Raw genomic sequence first — 20,427 nt, 5'->3', positions numbered from 1 at the left:
GTATGTGTGTGTGTGTTTGTGTGTGTATGTGTAAATGCATGAGTGTGTTTGTCTCCTACCTCCTTCGTCTGCCTCAGTGTCCTCAACGGAAGACATGGAGACTCCCAACTCCAGACACTTTTTCATATGAGCCTTAGACTTCATGTGCTTCGTCAGGTTTCCTGCAAAATGCGCACACACAAGCACAAACACCATTTAATGACCCTTCGACTAGTCTTACTGGAAACCACAGCTTGTTGGGCTGCATCAACACAAGACTGTAAAAGAAAGGATGAAATGGAAATAGAAGCGGATGAAAGAGTGAGACCGCAAGATTGCAATTTATAAATAATATATAATTTATAACAAATTTAATTTAATAACAAAATTACTCAACCTGTCTGGACTCTGCTTCAGTTGGCAGAATGTATAGAATCCAAAGATACGCATACTTTACATATGAATTTGAAAATCTATCCCGTGGATAATGGCTTTTTATTAAAGATCACATATCGGGTAGTCAGCATCTTTAACCTCTGATATGATGGAGGTTCCTGCTGACCACAGCTACAGAAAAACAGCCTTTCTGCATGTTTTATTCATTCATTTAACCACTTAGTGCTGCCCCTTAAGAGTTTTCCTACTAAAAGTCTGCCGTAAAAAGCTGCTAACACCTGGAAAAATGTTTACAAGGTTTACTGTGATGGTCAAGGAGAAAGTTTAGAAGATATTTATGGAGGTCTACAATATCCAGTGGTTACTGCAGTTATAAAATAAATCAAACCCCGGCCTTAATAAGTCACTGCATTACTTGCATACAGAGATAAACATAGTTCAGTCAGTAGCGCTGTAGTCAAAATAAGATTCATTTCCTCTCCACTAACTTATATTCGACACTATAAATGCAAAAGAAGCAAAACCCGATCAGAGCAGACATCAGCGACAACAGATACGAAAAAGCACCTAGGGCGGAGGCGGGTTGCAAGGACGGTTGCAGTTGCACAGTGACTGTAGCCAGGCTTGCTCATAGCATGCTGCAAAACACAATATAAAAGAAGCCCTACCTTTCGTCTTGAATGCAAAGTTGCAGAACTTGCAGACGTAGGGTCGGATGTCGGTGTGCGTTCGGATGTGTTTCTTCAGCATGCTGGGCTTCTTGCAGCGGATGCCACACTCTTCGCAGATGTATTTCCCTCGTCCACGACCACGGACGTAGACGTAGTCCTCATTGGATTTATAGCTGGAGGAAAGAAACAGTGCAGCGATTAGGTTTTTTACATTTTTGCAAAACAGGCACTTTGTTAACACAATAGCAGAAACAATTGTTAACAATGAAGCCATGAAAGTGAGTTTTACTTGTAATATCATAATTTTGTCCTGCCACAGTTGTTATTTATGCTTATGTATACAGTATAAAGATAAATAATGTACTGCTATAATATAACTGCCAGACAGCCCTCTACGGTTGGCTGTGATTCAGTTCACTTCATCACAATTTATTTTTCCCAGCGGGACAATTAAAGGCTGGTGAAACAGTAAACGGATACACACATACAGCACAATGCTAACACACACACAGAGGAAGACACCAATCCAGTTTTATATTAAAAAATATATGAAACATGTATTCCAATCTTCATTGGACACTCTATTCATGGTTATTGAAGATCTTTGTCCTTCACCACAAAGAGGTCAGAGGTCAAAGTCAGAGACACAGATGCTTGCTGACACAGAGGTTCTGGTTAAATAAGACTGAAATGAGGTTTCCTCTGCTCAGATGCATCATAGGGATCAGAGGCTGCAGTAACCATTCATTCATGTTTAAATCCCATCACCCCTGCTGGGATGGTTCATATAGTGCTATATTTTACACCTTGTCATATGTCACTCCGCGGAATTTTTAATTTCCATTTGCAGTCATTTCCAATTGCTTGCCTCAAAGCTGAGGTTAGTCCCATTCATTACCCAACCACTGCATGCCACCAATAACCCCTGGTGACACGATGGACACCAGAAGGACAATACACCCACACCCCTCAAAAAAATGCTCAGGAATGACTCAAGGCACTGATTTGGCCTGTACACTACCACAATCCCACAAGCTGAGCATTCGCTCGAATGATTCCAGTGAAAAACACAATCCACAGAGGTCCCAGTGACGTCTAACAGATCTGATGGGTCAGAGGTGTTCTGGCAGCTTAGGGGCACCAACATATTGTCAGGCATTATCAGTTTTACTCTGAGGAATACACCTGTACACATGTTCATCTGTCTTTTGCACAATCCCAAATCACACATTTGGCATAAACAAAGTCTTTTATTTTGAAAATAAATATCATTGCCACGCCTGTCTCTGCTCATCAGCTCTGCACATCTTGACGCAGCTTCTGTCAAAAATGGAGAGCGGAGAGCCGCTTCTGGGATGCTTTCGAAGCACGCTGTGAAGCAGCTGGTGGCGTATTCCACGGGGGTTATTGCCACAGCTGATCATCGTGTGTTTGTAGTAAGCTGCAACAGATTACTTTGTGTCTCACGATGATTACCATGATTAATGTAAGCAGAAAACAAGCCTGCTGTCTTTTATTATCCCTGTGAATTCTGTTGACCTGGTCGTAACCTCCATACAGATGCAACCTTTCTTTGTTTTAAGCTAAAACGGGAACCACTGGAGTGTTCCACTTCTGGCTTTGTTGTTCATCATCTTTTCTAAAAAAAAGATAACCACATTCCTTCAGCCAGTCCCACTTATTCTTTTACAAGATTTCTTTTTTTTAAGCATCGCTGTCAGTCGTGATTTTCTATCCCACATGAGTGAAAGAGTGGACACTTGGCAGTGGGATCAGTGCATGTCTGCCTGAGTCTGTCAGTCATGGAGGGAAGTTACCACCAACCACCAGTCAAATTCTGGTAAATTCTGTCTGTTTTTGCTCTGCCGCAGAAGCATCGCATTTAGTTCAGTTTTTTTGTACTAAAGAAAAAAACGAATAAATCCTTGTGGAGGAGTAGCAAAAGCTGCTGGAGGATTGTATAGTTTCCTGTTGTGTCTGCAGTGGCTGGAGAAGTGGATAATGTGTAGTTCAGGGCCTCATGTGTTAAAGGAGGTCAAATATCAGGTACATCAAACAATCCATCTGCAGCAGCGAGGGGAAATTTGTCTTTCAACTGCACCGCGGACTGGGAAATACCTCTGAGTGCTCGTCTGAGCCGAGACGTTTGCACAGCTGTGTCCAGTTACCAAAAATGAATTATGATGATTATTTCGTTTTATTCTATTTTATTCAGGGCACACGGTAAGATCATAAAAGCAGATTCACTTTCAAAACTTCTGAAACGTTCGACTGACGGCGAAACGTAAAGCCAGTAAAAGATCTGGTTCTTTGGCCAAAATTTGCACTTAATGGATTTCTGTCATAGAGAAAGATTTCAGGTTTCTTTCTTTTTTTTAAGGTATAGTCTGTTTGTGTGCCTGTTTGTGTGAGTGTATGTGTGCATATGTTTGTCTTTCCTGTGCACTCTGTTTGTGTGCTTTCATCCACTTATTCCTCTTAAGTGTCCTTTGGGGACACCAGAGAATTACTTCACTGTCTGCTGCATTTAATAACTCCCCTCCCTGTATATATGTGTGTGTGTGTGTGTGTGTGTGTGTGTGTGTGTGTGTGTGTGTGTGTGTGTGTGTGTGTGTGTGTGTGTGTGTGTGTGAAAGCGAGAGAGAGAAGGGGTATATTTGAATGTTGTGTGTGTCTGCACCGTCTGTTCCATTCGGTAACCTTGGTCTTACTGGCTCTACTGTAGGCTATAAAACATTATGACACTGTGGGAATGTCTCTCTCTACAGGGGTTAGCTTTAACTCCCTCGTACAGGCTTTATTTGACCATTGAATGTACACTTGAAAAAAAATCCCTTAGTTTTCTATGTGGAAAATAAGCCAGATGTGAGTTTAATGACAACACAATAATAAACAAAACATTTTCTCTGCTTCGTCGCTAGATTTGAGTAACTTTCAGGAATATAAATAGAACATATAAACTTTGACTGCTCAGCAAAAGATGCCAGCCTTCTCAAATAGACGCAGACATGCAAGCCAATTTATGATATAAAGCCAGAGTAGATTAAAGATTTCATGTTTCTTTGCATACTTTGTGCTATAGATACATTTTCTTTAACCAAAAAAGTTTCATGTGGCCATATTAACCTATTTAGGAGCCTCAAGGTGCTGTGGGCCCCTTTTCATCCTCTGTAAATAGATTCTACCTCCATACCAGGTTCCTGTAAATAGTGAGAATATATCTGCTGTACTGAAACATTCTTAATATGTCTCTTTACTCAGCTTTATCGTGAATCTATCTGAAAATATTCCGCCAACATGAGAACAATATAAAATAAAACAATTAAAAACTTTATGCACCCGACAAGATGCAGTCCTCTCACAGTATCAGATGCTGGAGGTGTCTCACATACATGCACACACGCAAGCTAAGAATCCTTAATTGTTGGTGCAGCCATGGTGGTACTGGATGCTAAATGTCCATTTTTTATTCTTTTCCCCTTGGACGCCTGCTCAGGTTAACTCGTTCTTCCTTTCTGAACTGAGCGTTTACTCTTGTATTTCACGTCTGCTTCCTGCACCAAATGACAAGGTGTGCATCAGAAGTTAGTGAGGGTTAGCTTACCAAGGCAACCCTTGGAAAACCCCAGAGCCTATTATAATTCTTGTCAAATCGCGTGTTTATTGATATGTAGTGAGGTGTCAAAACATGTCATTAAGAGCACAGGGAGGGTCATCAGATGTCTTTCTGGGGGAAACAGCCCAAAGTTCTTACTAGAATAAAAGGAGCGTGACAGTCTTGAGCCAGAACACACCAAAAACTACACATATTGGTTAAAGGTTTAAGATTTAAGATTTGTCTCTTCTTATCATAACCCTGGATGGTGAAAAATGATGATCATCCAGTGTTTTTCATGTGACCCCCAGAGGTCTTTTCCAACCATTCATACGTGACTAGTTTGGAGTGACAGCCCTTAAATGCGGTTCATCACGGCACAATTGCCAACGAGTATGTGTATCTTTGAGCCGCCACTTTGACTGAACAACAGTATCTGACACTCTGAGACTAAGAAGGAGACATATTTTATTCAATTTTTTAAAACACATTAGTTTGACATGGTTAGATTACCCCAGGCATAAACTTTAGTTAGTTTAGCTGGTGATAAATTTTGCACCTGCAACATCTGTTGTGCTGAAACAATACCTCATACGCTCATTTTTTGGGGAACTGATACATTTATTTGGGAAAATACTGAACACAAGGATGAAAAAGCTAAAGTACGGTTTTAACAACAGTTAAATATTTATGTTAAAAGGAGGGGCAACGTTTGCTGTAACAGTGTGATTAAGCAGTTCATCTGCTTTGAGTCAAAACCAGAAGATAATTCTTAATGTTATGACTTCTGCCAAAGATTTTCTGCTTCTTTCTTTTTTGGCTTCTGCTTTTATTCATCAGCTGACTCGTGTTCACAAAGATGGATGCAAAGTCGCTTAAAAGAGCTTTCTTATCTCATGCAGAAAAAAAAAAACTTTCTAAAGCTCTGGTCAATCTGAACTTTCATTTCCAACGTGTCCTGCGTTTTGTCATCGCTGTATGGTGGAAATCTTTTCAGTTGTGTGGGAGTAAACGAACTTTATGCAGTTCTAAAATGCTGGAAATGTTCTCTAAAAACAGAAATTGGCAAAAAAAAATGCACCGCTTTCAAAAAGGTGCTGCACATTGCAGTAATTTATTAGAACTGCAATCGCACATGAAGTCACAGACAAACAATAAACTTTGAAAAAAAATCTATAAATAATTTGGAATAAAGGCAAAAAACTCGTAAAAATTTTAAAACTAAAATAAAACATTGCGCCGAATACATGAAGTAATCTAATAGGATTTTTAAAAAAGCATTTCTCCTCTCAGCAACTAACAAAAGAAATAAATACTGAAGTTGTTGGTGTCAGAAAAACTGCGTGAAAAAGGCTTTAAAACACAACTAACGAGGGACAAATCCCACTTCACACCAGTCTATAAAACTCAGAGCAAGAATTATGAAAGTTGATGTCCAATTACAGCAATGCAGCCTGAGTCGTTAGCCCGTGATGGGTTTACCAGGCTCAGGCTCTTGGCCCGACTCTCGCAGGCACAAATTAAGCCCAAAGAATAGGCTGTAAAGGGATAAGTCTTCTTTTTTTAATACCTAAGAAGATTTTTCTGACTAATCATGATGAGGCAGATGTCTTTACAGTCCATACAGAGGTCACCAGTGCTCATTTTTATTGAATACTCAGCTGTTAGGATTAAGAAAAAGACAAAAGGCAGCTCAGTATTTTGAATCACGTACTTGTAACAAATCACTTTTCTGTATGCAAGTTTTATACCTTATTCCTGAGTTTCTAAGGGAAAAGCATTAATACAAATAATATCATAAAAGTGGTTATTAGTTAGTATATGCTTACATTTTAAGTAAAGCCTGACCTTTTCCTTTGACGATTTAATTTTGCATATCTTTAGGGTTTTATCTTTATCTGCTCTTTTCATTCACAGAAAAATAAACTGATTTTGACCATACAAGTTTTATCCCTGTAGTCTCTGAGGAAGTGCGAAACACACTACAGAATGATCTCTTTATGTGATCTATGATGCCACAGCAGAAACAGCATTTAAATGCTTTTAAAGGAGCAGCTGATCCCAACATCAAATATTTAAATGTTTGCTACCTTGTACATGATTTCTGTTCATGTTGAAGTGAGAAGGTTCACCAAGGAATTATTTTATTTCTGTACCTCTAGCAACTACCACCAGACAAACATATTGCTGTGATAATGAGAGGCTCCTCCTAGTGTGACAGGATGTAAACATTCGAGCATCTTCCTGAGCTGAGCTCTAAACGTTAGTTAGCCGCATGCTTTTATCTGTTAGAAAGAGGACACTTCCTACATGAAGATTTGTCCTTTTCTAGTCCACAATTTCTCCCAACAAGCTGATGCTGCGTGAATGACATCAACTGGCATGGCTTCAAGTACACAAAAGAAAGAGAGAGTAGTTTTCTGGAGGTTTGACAAGTCATGTTTAGAGGCTGTCCCTGTCCCTTTTAATTGTGTATTTTTATTAGACATACCCGCCTTCGAAGATCTTGATGCGTGTCGGTTCAGCAGCAGGCTGTTTGACTGAGACCTCCTTCTCCACCTGCTCCTCCTTTGAACGATCCCATGAAACCACTCCTTTCATCTTCCTCCCAAAATGACTGACATCTACTGGCATCAGCTCTGGCTTCAGCTAAAGAAAAAAAAAAAAGGTAACATAAAGGGCAGATTAAGATTCTTGCGGTTGTGTTTCTCTGTAGTTGTGTCCATGCGTGCATAATTCAATATTTCTCTTGGCAATCTTTTATCCTTCTGATGACTGCAGCACATACCTGATCAAACCGCAGCTTCCAGGCTACAGAAGAGACCAGTTTTCCGGAGCTGGGTGGAGACATGGCTGCCGTTGTGTACATCAAATCAGTGTTCCTCTTCTGTTTGGACCGCAGCAGAGCCAGTGAAGCCTTGGTACTCAGGTTCAGAGGATTGGGATTGTATGAGCTGACACACCATGAACTGTAGACGGAGCTACGCAAAGCTGCCTGGGTGCTGTTGGGTTTGGTGTAGTTCAGGAAACACCAGCTGACTCTGCTCATCGTGCGTAAGCTAGGGAACGGGAAAAGCTGCTGGACATCCGCCACATCTGTGAGCAGCAGAGTCTGACCCGCTGCTCCAGGTAATCCTGGGCTTTGGTTGGCATCGAGCTGAACCAGCATGCTGACAGGCATTTTATTTGAAGTAGGTTGCTTCGTGCTGTCAGCGTCTTCTGCGTCGTTAGAGGAAACCATGGACTCTGGGCTGGAGCTCGGCTCTTGGGCTGAATCGTCCACGTCAAGCTCCTCTGGGGAGTCGCAGCCACCTGAAGCTGGAGAACGGTCTGTGACAATCTGGAGCGGAGGGGTGAAGCTCTGAGGCCGAGGGACGTCAGAGAGATGGGGGGCAGAGGAACGGACAGGAATGGCAATCTTGGTAGCAACTGGGAAGTCACTTAATGGAGGAGAAGAGGACATCCTTTCAGAATCATCCATGGAGCCTTCGCTCTTCAGACCTCTTCCTTGTCCCTTGTCAGGCTTGCTGCCACCTTCAGTTCCACTTAGCTCCACAGCACTCATCTCCTTGACAATCTGTCCATACATCCTCTCCTCCTTTACTCTTTTCTGTTGCTTAGTCTCAATGAAGAGCTCAAGTGAGCTGGTAGGAGAGAGCATGCGCTTGCCCCCTCCGATAGCAGACCCTGATGCATCTGTGGTGGATATGGTGCCTGATGTTAGTGATAGGGGGATCCCTGTGTTTAGACGTTGCTCTGGTAGTGAATCTGGACCCTTCCAGAGTGGGTGCCGCAGCACTGCACCATCCGTCTGCCCTAGGAAATGTGCTAAGTTGAAACCTCCTCCAACTCCTCCATGTGGCTTTGTGACACTCATAACACCAACCGGGGGAGACATGTTGCTGTTGTCAGTACTGCCTGGCCTGGCTGAACCCAAACCTTGTGCTCCACTACCATGAGAAGCTATCAGCTGGCTAACACTGGTGTACATAACACTACCAAACGATGGCACATGGGTTTGGATCCGTACAGGAACCAGCAAACCAGGAAAAGAGGCCTGTGAGCCCAGGTTCTGGGTAGCAAATATGGGTTGGATCTGTTGCAGAAGCATGGAGGAGGTGGTGGACAGCGAGGCTGACAGAGGAGAGCTGCGATTTGAAAAAGAAGCAGAGTAAATCTGAGAGGTTGGATTTTCTGATTTTCCATCATATGGCTGTTGATCGTGGACTTGTTGCAGGGAGTGGAGTGGCTGCTGTTTGTGAAGTGGGAGACCGGGTGACCTGATGTGGAGTTTTTGGAGTTGCAGTTGGGCCTGCTGGGTCTGCTGCTGTCTTGGTGTCTGTTCAGGCTCCTGATTCCAGAAGAGGCCTGGTTGTGGGAAAGAAAGGAAAGGAGGGCCACTCTGGTACTGCTGCATCATATCTTTACTCATGACCTCATGACCTGGATGCTCTCCCTCTGATGACGAGCTTTGGGCCTGCAAGCGATGCTGCTGGGACCTATAGAGGACAAAAACATTATCAATTTTGTTGAAGGCTACAGCAATTTCTGACATAGTACTTGCAGTAATAAATGTGACCCTAAATACAACCATAAAAATGTAATGCAATGATTTTCAAATAATGTAAAGCCTCTTAAGAGAAGTTACAACCAAAATAATAACATTTCAAATATTTATTTTACAGAAATGTGAGAAAAAACATTTTGTGGTCTAAACAATCAAAATCTTAAATCTCTTTTAAGAATTCTTTGGTGTTCTGTATTCAGGCTTTCTTATCACCACAAATTTAAAGGCCAGCATCCATGATACTACTTTCAACTTTAAATTCTATGCAATTCACTACATTCTGTTCTCATTGCGTTATTTTACACAGTTTCCCAGATGTTTTTGAAGCAGGGCTGTACTATTATTATTTTAGGTTATTTCTCTGTAAGTATATTTTGTCTGACCTGCTATAGAGAGGTTCCTCTGGAAGGCTGTCTTCGCTGACACTCTGTTGGAGAATATGCTGGTGGTGCTGTTGATGTTGGTGAGGTCCTATATCTGTGCATAAAATGCATACATTTGAAAAGAATACTCATTTTACAAAAGTAAGCTATAATAGCAGAATGCAATCCATGCACGGAAGGATGTGGGTAGTTTATTGAGTCGAGAAATTTTTCAATAAAAGTTTGGGAAAGTATGATGAATAAAGTATAAGACAAAAAAATGTATAGATAACATACTAAGATGAATGTAAAGCTTACCAGCACCAGTCCCAGTTCTCTTGGTTCTGCTGACTGCTTCGCTGCTGCTGTGAGGGGATCCTGCTGGACCAGGCCATCCACCATGCTCCAAACTCTCCTGTTTGATTGACGTTTCTGCGCCCCCTGGCTCCTGGGTAACTGCCTCTGGATAAACACTCAGTGAAGCCTGCCAAATGCAGAGAAGTGTGGAGGGAAAGTGGTTTAGCTTTAATAAAATTATATTTGGTTAGCTTGACTAAGGATACCATATAAACCTTAATATAGTGCATGATAACATTGTGATTGCATTGTATTGAGATGATAATGTCGGTATAGCATGGCATCATTAGGATGTCTTTGAATGAAGCTGATGGGGGTGCTAAAATACTAAATTATTTTGTAGTGCCTTCATCCTTAATAAGCTCCTAGTCCTCTTCTTCCATCTAGCTCAGAGTTTTTAAATGTTCAGTTGAAGAAGTTGCAAGGTTGTTTACTTTACTCCAGCTCTTTTATTCCATGCATTGTCACTGACAACTTCTGTGTTCTCTTTCTGAGGAATACAAATGGCACACGGCCAAATTAATCTAAATATAAGTTAATCGTTTATACACTACCTGTCTAACAAGATATCCACGCCGACGTTCCTTCATTGCAGAAGCACTGGAGTACAGTTCTCCCTGTCTTGAGGTTGACAAGCTTCCATAGTCAAAGGATTTACTGCGCATTTCAGGCAACTCCATAGGCAGCGTGCATGGTGCCTGTTCTGATGAAGACCTCCTCATTTCCCTCTGCTGGTGGTGGCTAGAATAACCACTACCTGGCACAGTCAGGAACTCTGATTGCTTTGGCCCACCACCAGATACTGAAGAATCATCCTTTACAGAAACAAAGAGACAAAGTTTCCACTTTGTTCAGGATGCAAACCCCTCAGTGAAGACCTTACTATAAAAGAGACGTAAATGCACTTGAAATTACTAAAAAAATGGGGTACCTGTTTTGTTGGTGAGACAGACTTGAGACCTTCATCTCTGTCAAATGACATGGAAAGGGAAGAGGAGTGGGACAAGTTACTCTCTTGACTGGGGCTACGAGAAAGGCTGGTGCAGGTCGATTCAAAGCTTGATTCTCCAGATGAGTGTTCCATGTCTGCTAGGCGGAGCCTCTTCTTCTTGGGTGGGAGCTTTTCTGATGGCATTTGGGATAGTGTGTCGCTTCTCTGTGGCAATTGAAACTCCTCGACATGCTGCTGCTTCTCCAGCTCCTTGGTCATTGGAGCTTCTGTGTCCTTATCAGGCTTGTCCGGCTCCTCTGTCACCCTGATTTCAGGAACCTGGATGTTTGGTTGTCTGACTAGTTTGGGTGGGATATGATAAGGCTGTCCAGGTGAGGCTGCAGCTGATGATGATGAAAGGGAGGCCAAGTCACTGTCACTTTGTGGCTGCTGCTCCATGCTCTCTGTCCTCAGAAGGGTGGATTCAGGACCTAGAGCATCTTCAAAGATCTCTGTGTCAGACTGCTCAGAGTACTGAGTACATGGAGCTTTATCTGAAGGCTGATATGCTGGCTGTTCAAAAGACTCTGACTTGTCGAAGGAATTTGGACGGCTGAGAGAGTTGGTGTGCTGGATAACTGATATGACATTCCCAGCTGTTTTTCTGCCCTCAGAGTCAGTAAATAGTGCAATGTCCTCGGAGCACATGCTGGCACAGGTGTCAAAGCTGTCAGACTGACTGTGTGCACTATGAAGGGAACCTTTACCTGTTGGGGTGGCTCTGGACCCATCAAAACTACCTTGTTTAAAGTCATAGTCCCCTATCATTTCCACTGAACCACTACAGCTACTGTCGCAGTGTCCAGGGCTGTCCTCATCATCCCCAACACTCTTTTCTTTCCTCCTTTTTCTTGTGGCTATTTCTGACATACTAACTTTAGTACCATAACTAAAGGCAACATGTTCTGGAACTCCTGGGCCGCGTTCACCAATCTTCATACCCAGAGACGAAGTTAAATTCTTAGGTAAGTGTCCAAAGCCCTCGGCCTCTCCTACGTGGGCTTCATTGGTTGAATTTTCAAATGCACTCTGTCTTGTGAGCCTACGATGGCCTGGCGGGTAAAACACATCATCTGTCACAACATTGTCAAAGGATTGGCTACCCCGTATCCCTTGGGGAACACTGAGGTTAGGAGGGGTGGAAGTTGGCATGGAGTTACTCCTAATAAGATGCCCAGAATCTGATGGAGGCTCTAGAAGTCCTGTACTGCTTTGACATGGCCCAGTTGGATACTGCTTTGGATCTTCTGAGATTCCTACATCTTCTCTAAAAGAGATGTGATCCTCAGCTATCTTCCCTATTTCCAGAATTGCACCAGGTTGCTTCAAGGTAGTCAAGCTAGTGGGGTCTGCCCCTGCCATGCCTACTGTTATAGAGTGTCTTGACCTGGAGCTTGGTCGGTAGTACCAAGTTCGACCGAACATAATCTCCTCGTACGTCTTGACGTTGGTATTTGGAGGGCTGATCTGCTGCTCTGCGCTCTCAGAGCGTGAAAAGTAGCCAGAGTCTGTGCTGCCTTTGCTGTGAGGACTGAGGAGGTTAAGTGACTGGGACATGGCAAGGTCAGTGTCCTGTCCTTTTTTGTCACTTAGCCTCAGGGCCAAACGTTGCTTGATTGTTGGGGAGTCATCCAGGGAACGTGCTCTTCCACCAGCCTTTGATGCTAACATGTGGTGTGACACTTTTATGTCATGAAAGGGGGGGCACTCCATCCCTGTGGAGGGGACTCCCCCAGGCTTGGGAACGATAAGAATAGGCACTTTCATAGATCCAATGGGTAGCTCTTCAGGTGAATCTGCATATGCTGGTTCGGCACCACCTTTATAGTGGGAAAAATGAAGATGATACAGATTACAACCATTCACAGTAAACAAAATACATGCAGAGTTTATATCACTGTAGCTGAACTGTGTAACAGCATTAATGTAAACCAATACGTTTTTATTTTGGATCATTGTAAACATACCCATAACAAATAGTATTTTAAGCATCAAAAGATGTTCATAGATATAAAGAACTAGCTATGTGTTAAGAAGGGGTTTCTATGAACCAAAACTGTTTTGACTCTTTGGGAAAATTCTACTTAAAAAATTTTTTTTAAATTGTCTTATAGAAGAAAATAACCTGTATTCTTGTCAGCTTCAAAGGAGATCTGCAGGGTTGGACTGTCTTTGTCTGTTAGCATGGTGGTGGGCTCCACGCCTTCCTCATCCGTATCGGTACTCTGCTCTCCATCTGAATGGACCTCAGCCTCACCCACTGGTGATGCCTGGTCCATGTCCCCACTACGGGCCACAGCTAACTCTGAAAATGGTACGAGTCCAGCTTTGATGGCATGAGCATGGGACTTGCGATGCTTGTAAAGGTTGCTCTTGGTTTTGAAAGAAAAGCCACAGGGTACACAAGGGTATGGCCTCTCTCCAGTATGTGAGCGGATGTGCTTCTTCAAGACGCTGGGCTTGGCGCACGCTCGACCACAGTAGTGGCAGATGTACTTGCCAGGCTTTTTTGGCTTTTGCTCTTTTTTGCCATAGGCCTCCTCTCCGGGCTCCGGGCCTGACTGAGAATACTGTCCAAAGGAGCTGGGTAAACTAGGAGATTTGTGCCGAGGGAACCTTCCTGCACCAGCCCCATGTGGGTGAGTGTGTCCTGGGTGTCCTGGGAATAGGTCATCCGAGGGCAACTGGCCAGCAAATGGCCAGGCATGAGGCTCTAGGCCTGGCTGTGGTTTGGCTCCTGAGAGAAACCGTTCAGATTGAGGATGTTGAGGGTATGGCTGGCCAAGTTGGTAAGGATATCCCCTGTGGAACCCCTGAGCAAAGTGGCCTTGTGGGTCTTGAGATGGCGGGCCTCCTATGGCCCCAACTGCAGATGGTCCAGATAGCAGCTTTCCAGAATTCCCTGTGATTGGGTACTTCTGCTGGGGTGCTGATCCTCCAGGAGCCTCCAGGTCAGCAAAAGTGCTTCGTTTGGTGTTTGCAGAAGGCTCTGACGCCCATTTTCTTTGTAGAGGTACCTTCTCCCTTGCTAGTTCCTTGTTTGGACATTTCTGCCCTGTCGCAGGTGATTCACGAGCCTCCATTTTCTTGAAGCTCTCCGTGGTTTAGAAGAGGGAGAGAAGAGGGGATGCAGGGAATTTGGGAGGGTAGGTCTTTGAGGGTTACAAGGTCCCAAAACTACCAGGCATGATAGCGGAACCTTTGCTGGCTGCCAACAAGTTCACAGAAACATAAAATATCCATCCATTTCTCAGAAAGACTGATTATAGAGTCAAGCTGGAAACAGGAATTATCAAGTGGAGCAGAAAGGGGAGCTTCAGTGGATAACATCAGAGAGGTTTCTCTCCTTCTGCCATTTTGTAAAAACACGAACGCTGCTCTCTGTTGTTCTTCTGTCCAGTTCATCTAAGAGCAGAAGAAACCTTGAGTGACCTGCAGAGGGACAGAAAAAGAAAAGAAGAAGCACATGGAGAACATTTTAGGCAAATACTGTAGTCAACAATTGTAATAAACTGTGTTTAACAACATACTCAATTACTAACTTTTCTTGAGGGAAGGGTGCTTGTAGATCCTTTTTCTGTAGCTTCAAGTCCTTCAGTTTTCTCACCAAAAGACCTAAAGCAAAGCAAACAAGAGAAAAGGCTAATTAGTGTTGTGTACAAAAATCATCCAACAATACAGTAATCAGATACACAGATGGTAAATAACCTTTAGTCTGACATCACCCTTATAACATAAGTCGGACTGGTGTTGATGTGACATTTTTTACTGCTAAATTCAGCACGCTACCACATACTTTGTTGTGCAGAGACGACTCACTAAGTTGTCAAGTACATGCCTGATGTGCGAATATAAATGTCATTGATTGCTCAGTTAGTTTCTTCACACTGGATTCCATCTGTGCTTGTTGCCTTTTTTCACTCCTTTCTCCTCCCTCCCGCCCTCCCTCCTCCTTCCACTCAGTGAGTCACCGATGAAAAGCAAACCCACACTGTTCCTAAAGAGACACAAAGGCTTATAAATAGCGCTGTGGAAGTGACGTCGGAGTGTCATAATATGTGTAGGCGTCCAAAAAGGCCAAGTCGAAGAGCAGCAATCAGCATTAGCACCTTTTCTTCCTCTCTGGGTTACATTTAACTTGGTATGCACTTGGTTGAAAAGCGATCATGAGAATGCTCACAGATACGCAGAAACAAAAGAAGACACACACAGATGTAGACAGAGTGCTTGCAGGCACTGTAACTGCACTGCAAAACTGCAGTAGACAGTGTATATGTGTGTGTTTCCGTTGTTTAACGTTTCTTAACCACACCAACACCTGACAGCAGAAGGGGCACAGAGCCACAGAGCACATATAAACATGCATGCTGAAGTTGCATTTTTGCTTTGTATTTCCTCATCTCAGAGTTTAAACAACCTCCCTCACACTCTGATTGCGACAGAAACACACACACACACCCACACTGTGGCCTCAGTGCTGGTAAGCAGGGCTCAGTGACGTTTGTGTCTGGGGGCCCAACGTGAGACCTATAAATAGCACCGGAGGAAAACATGTTTTATTCTTAGCAGCAAGAAAGTTAAATTTAAGCTAACTTGTGTTTTTCACATGTACTCCCCAAACCCCTACGCCCACTCAGAAAGACAGACAAACAAATACCAGAAACATTATCTCAACCTTGGGTCATATCTTTGTGTTTTCCATGGTGTTAAGAGTGAAAGAATGTGGAAGAAAACTCCAGTTGGGCAACAATGGGGATTCAATTGAGTTTAGCTAGCATTATAATCCGGTGATGCTGATTGGTTAGCATTATGGTCAGCTGACACAAATGCAGCCAAAGGCAGACAATCTTGGTGATTACTACAGGGGAAGTATGGTACTAATAATAGTCAAGGCAAGGCACAGCTTTTTTTAAGACCTTTCACAGTGTGAATCCAGTAATGTGAATGGCATAATTCCCTTATGTTGAAACACTCCAGTATCAATGAGTCATGGCTCATGTGTCCTTTGACGCCTGTAGCACACATCGGATGTGCCAGTGTGCACAGCAGCAGAGGATGTGCCAAAGAGGAAAGTGGATTAACGTCAGTTCTGGGTTAAACACGAGTCCAGAGTGAGTTGAGATTAAAAGTTTGATTTAGCTGTCAAAACAGCTTGGTCACTGAACATACAGAATATAACTCTACACATGAGGATAATGGTCCGAGATCCTGTTCAAAGTAACCAGAAAACCTTTGATTACTTAAACATTCATAAAAGCTGACATGACAAGAAATTCCCGGACCAGCTTTTATTATTATATAGTTTGTAGGAGCTGGATTGGCTTGAGACTTCCTGTTCCATCCTGCGGTCATGTTTTATAAATGCACATACATTTTCAAGAGCAATACGAGGTAATTTCACCCTCAGACCATATCTGGTGATTTTGAGACAGCTTTTCAACAACTGTGATCTCTCTGTTTCTGGACCCATCCACACGTCTTTCCTTTTTGGTTAATCAATAGGACTTTAACTGAAAGCAGAACACTTTGCTTAACAAAAAAGTTGCCCTTGTCTACAGATTGTTTAATATTTATATGCAAATATGTGGTTTGTAATTATCAGAGGTGTTTCCTGCCTTAGGCTTTCCACGTATGAGCAAGGAAGGGCACGGAGGTCACAGAACAGAGCTGCACCATCATTAAATATTGGAGATAGACCATTTTTGACTGAAGGGATTCTGTGTTCCCTCTTAAGCCCATTGGGAACCATATGTCCTTTATTATTCTTTTGACCTAGCAATATACCTTTACACAATTTCTACTACTTGGTGTGGCTTTTTGAAGAGATCTTTTAAAAGCACCCAAGATGACTTCGACTCAGTAAACGTTTCACAATCCTATCCTAAAAAGCCGCATATGGCTTCCTTAAAAATCATCTCTAATAAAAAAAAGACAAAAAAATCACTTGACTTCTACTGTACCTCTTGTTGCCATTTGGAGGTCTCATATGGATGAACCTGCCAGTTGCAGCTGTAGTAGCTGCTATCACGCACACGTCAACATCCATCAGAATTCAACTCACACCCCACAAATAAACCAGCGGTGAAACTGACCTTTCAGCTTACATGGTTAACTTGGCTTAACTTCCCTTCAACCTTATGCAAGGTGACTGGTTTTGTAATGAAAGTTTTGAATGGTCACAATCTGCTGTGTGAGTGGGAGCCTGTAGTGAATGGCTTACATAAAGCTTTATTCATACATTCACCGACACAACCTGCCCCAGTTCCTGTGCGTAGGAGAGACATAGCTACTGGCGCTGTTTGTGTGTGTATGAGCGTGGGAAGTATACGTGCCAGTTGTGCGTGCGTGTGTGTGTGTGTGTGTGTGTGTGGGCTGGCAAAGGGCATGACGAGACACCCAAGTTGTAGGTAGGTCAAAACTAAGTACATTCAGAGGCTACACTCAGAGGTAAAAATAGTAGAAGTGATACACACTCAAACACTTGTAAAAAGTGATCTATCAAAATGCCCCAAATAAACACAGTTACTTAACATAAAGGAGCAGAGATCAGCTCTGCTTTCATAGACATGGAAATAGATCTAGGCAGTGTTTTATACCCACGGCATGCTTTACTTGGAACAACACACTCGATCTAAGTTTTTACGTTTGTGTGTAGGCAAACTGAATGGTCCTCTTTTCAGTAAGCATGATAATGTGCCCTCAATCCTCCAACCAAAACACATTTCACACAACATTAAACACAACATTTAAAGACAGTTTTAAGCACACTACATGTGCTGTTTGTATGAATGCAGAAACCTCCACGAATTTACTGAAAACGTGTTCAGGTGTTTTCTCAATAATAAAGAATTTGGAGCTTTAAAATATCTATATGAAGGTTAACACATGTATTGATGAAACCTGTTATATTTTGCTTGTGTTATATAAGATCTATACAACCCACCTGCTGTTCAAATCTTTTGTTTGTGAAATGCAGCCAATCAGAAGCTATAGTAAAAGGAGAGGAGCTAACATGATAGTGGATGAGCTGAAGGGCTGCACCCGAGGCCGGTCGGTATAAGGAATAAACAAGGATTAAGTGAACTGCGTCAAATGGCATAACGCTGTACAATGCCATGAATAAGTGCATCCAGCTAAAACAACATAGTCAGATCCTCAGAGACATTTTCAAAGAGCAACATGGAAACATGAAGGGGGAAGGTCATTATTAGGAGGTATGAGGGGGTGTTGTTGGCTAGAGTCAATTTCAGATCATGGTCCGTGTTCAGTTTGTCCTTGTCTCACTTTGCTTCTTACTTTTGCTCTTCTTGATTTAAGGTACCTGGTTAGCTTGTGGTTCTGGAATTAGATTAGTCTCCTTTCTCAGTGTCAGCTATACGTCCTGAAGAATTAGACTTAAAGGTACTCAGTGTGTTTAAAAGTGATGACAAGCAGTCTATAGAGTGTATGAGGAGCTGAAAGTGAAACTCCTCTCACCGTTGCCTTCACCCAGACCTTGTTTGAACTGGCAGTTTTACCTTGGACATGAAACTTGGCACCTTTTCAGCAGTTTGTTGAATCCATCCTCTAGCTTTGTCCTGCTGGGATCTTTCCAACACACCTGTCCTTTAAAACTGAGGAATTCAAAAGGATATTGCAACTACTTCTCAATATCCCAGTTTCCTTGTACGGGAATGCCCTCAGACCTCTTGACAGACTGCTTTACAAAATAGAAGTTTGATGGAAACTAATTAAATAAACATGTTGATATAAATTAAGCAACAAGAGATTCAAGAGAATTCATGTGCTTGCAGGTATGTACAAGTAGACTCATACGCACATATGCCCAAACCCTGGAGGTATGAACACTGTGTGGGCATTAACCATGCAGTAAGAACAAAAGGCTGTGTGTGTGTGTGTGTGTGTGTGTGCTGCTCTGTGAAGTGTGTGGGAGGCTGTTCAATCCTGAGGGCTGAAGGCACTCTCTCTCTCTCCCTTTCTCTTTCACTCGATTTCATCCGACTTATTGGGAAGACAGTTGGGAATAATGTTGCCAAAACGACAAGATAATAGATCAACATTTGTACAAATCCCTTCCCTCCTTGAATCATTATGAGAGTATGCATGCATCACTAACACACCCACATGCACGCTCACCAGTAATCCCTCTCCTACAGTGTCTTGTTCAGATATGCAGTAGATAAGCCTCTCATTTACTTTCAGTGAAAGAAACAGTTGAGGACAGAGCTCTGTGCGTGTGTGTCTGTGTGTTTGCGCGCGTGTACGTGTGGCTAGTTATTCTTAAATTGGCCCGCTAGGGTGCTGCATACCAACTCAAATGGTTGGAATTCCTGTGACAAAAAAACAGAGAGAAAGCATATTTGCAAGTGTTTGTCTTGCCCTGTCTGTCACTCATTGCATAATATATTTGTAAAAAAGACACAAGCAGAATACAAATTAGATCCCCGTTCCATATTTGATACTCTATGATTAAGACTAAAAGGATAAAGAGGGAGAACACATGACAAAGATGCAGGGAGGGTGCAAGGAAACAGAAAGGGAACAATCATACAGGACACAAATGAGGAAACAGGTATGGATTATAGGATAAAGAAGGAACAAAGCCACTGATGAGGACTCAGATAAGGGAACAATAATACATAAGGAAATAAGAAAGTAGGGATCCAGTTGGAGAAGGGATACTTATGGGTATTAACTTACAGGAGAGAGAACAGGAACACAAAAGATGGAACAATTAATGCTCGTTAAGAAAAGAAAGGGGAATTTATAAAGAAAAAAAAAGATAAAGACGTGAACAATCATAAGGGATCCAAGGTAGAGGTAGAGAGAGAAGGAACAAGGATGTAAAAGGCAGGTGGAGGATTTTGGGAAGAATACACAATGAACAGAAAGAGGACAAAGAAAAGGGAACACGCACCCAAGAATACAGATGGACGGAAAAAGCACATAATGTAGAGAGTAAACGAGGGAGAAAAACTGTTTGAGAAGAGGAAAAAAGACCAAAAGAGCAGGAGAAAGGGCACAAATTACAGGAAGGTTACACAAAGAGCGAGGACAAAGCTCAAGGACATCAAGGAGGGGGGAAAGCACTTGTCAAGAAAACCGAGACCTTGCTGAGATGTGGAAACCAAGAAAGGAGAAAAAGAACAAGGATGCAATGGGAACGGGACAAAGTGGAAAGACTAAGGACTCGCTTGCGGGAATAAAGATGAAGGAGAGGTGAGGAAACAAAAACGACAAGCACTCAGGTGAAGTTAAATACTAAGAGTGAAGAAGACTAAATGAGGAGTCTAAAGTAGAACAAAGGTGAGGAAACAAATCTAAAGAAAGGAGACAAGGCAAAACATCAGTAAAAGAGCACACAATGACAAGCCAAAAAAGGAGGATAGAGAAGGTATTTAAGGTTAAGGTTTAAATTGAAAGATTTAGGAGTTTGAGAATAAGTACTCACAAGAGTAATCAAGGAGAGTGCAACAGGACAGAGGTGAGGAAATAAACACTACAGAAAG

General features: G+C 42.5%; 1 protein-coding gene across 3 annotated transcripts in view; it reads right to left on the bottom strand.

Moving 5' to 3' along the window:
* hivep2a (HIVEP zinc finger 2a) overlaps positions 1–20,427 on the bottom strand; it is a 129,513-nt gene that overhangs the window by 8,629 nt on the left and 100,457 nt on the right. For all 3 annotated transcript variants that reach the window (XM_086265076.1, XM_086265077.1, XM_086265078.1), the window contains 10 exons: positions 14,461–14,533; positions 13,044–14,350; positions 10,859–12,738; positions 10,482–10,742; positions 9,889–10,054; positions 9,592–9,685; positions 7,430–9,140; positions 7,133–7,290; positions 1,044–1,219; positions 60–161 (listed from right to left, as the gene is read on the bottom strand). In XM_086265076.1, the coding sequence (XP_086121202.1) occupies positions 60–161; positions 1,044–1,219; positions 7,133–7,290; positions 7,430–9,140; positions 9,592–9,685; positions 9,889–10,054; positions 10,482–10,742; positions 10,859–12,738; positions 13,044–14,001 (5,506 nt within the window). In that variant the 5' untranslated portion in view covers positions 14,002–14,350; positions 14,461–14,533. The remainder of the gene's footprint in view (positions 1–59; positions 162–1,043; positions 1,220–7,132; positions 7,291–7,429; positions 9,141–9,591; positions 9,686–9,888; positions 10,055–10,481; positions 10,743–10,858; positions 12,739–13,043; positions 14,351–14,460; positions 14,534–20,427) is intronic.

The sequence above is a fragment of the Aulonocara sp. 'chitande type north' Nkhata Bay genome, linkage group LG15 (genome assembly GCF_057382095.1).
Source record: "Aulonocara sp. 'chitande type north' Nkhata Bay isolate Kocher_YH1m ecotype deep benthic linkage group LG15, A_spYH_male_GT1.1, whole genome shotgun sequence".
NCBI classification, from domain to species: Eukaryota; Metazoa; Chordata; class Actinopteri; order Cichliformes; family Cichlidae; genus Aulonocara; species Aulonocara sp. 'chitande type north' Nkhata Bay.
This window is presented reverse-complemented; position numbering and strand designations above follow the sequence as displayed.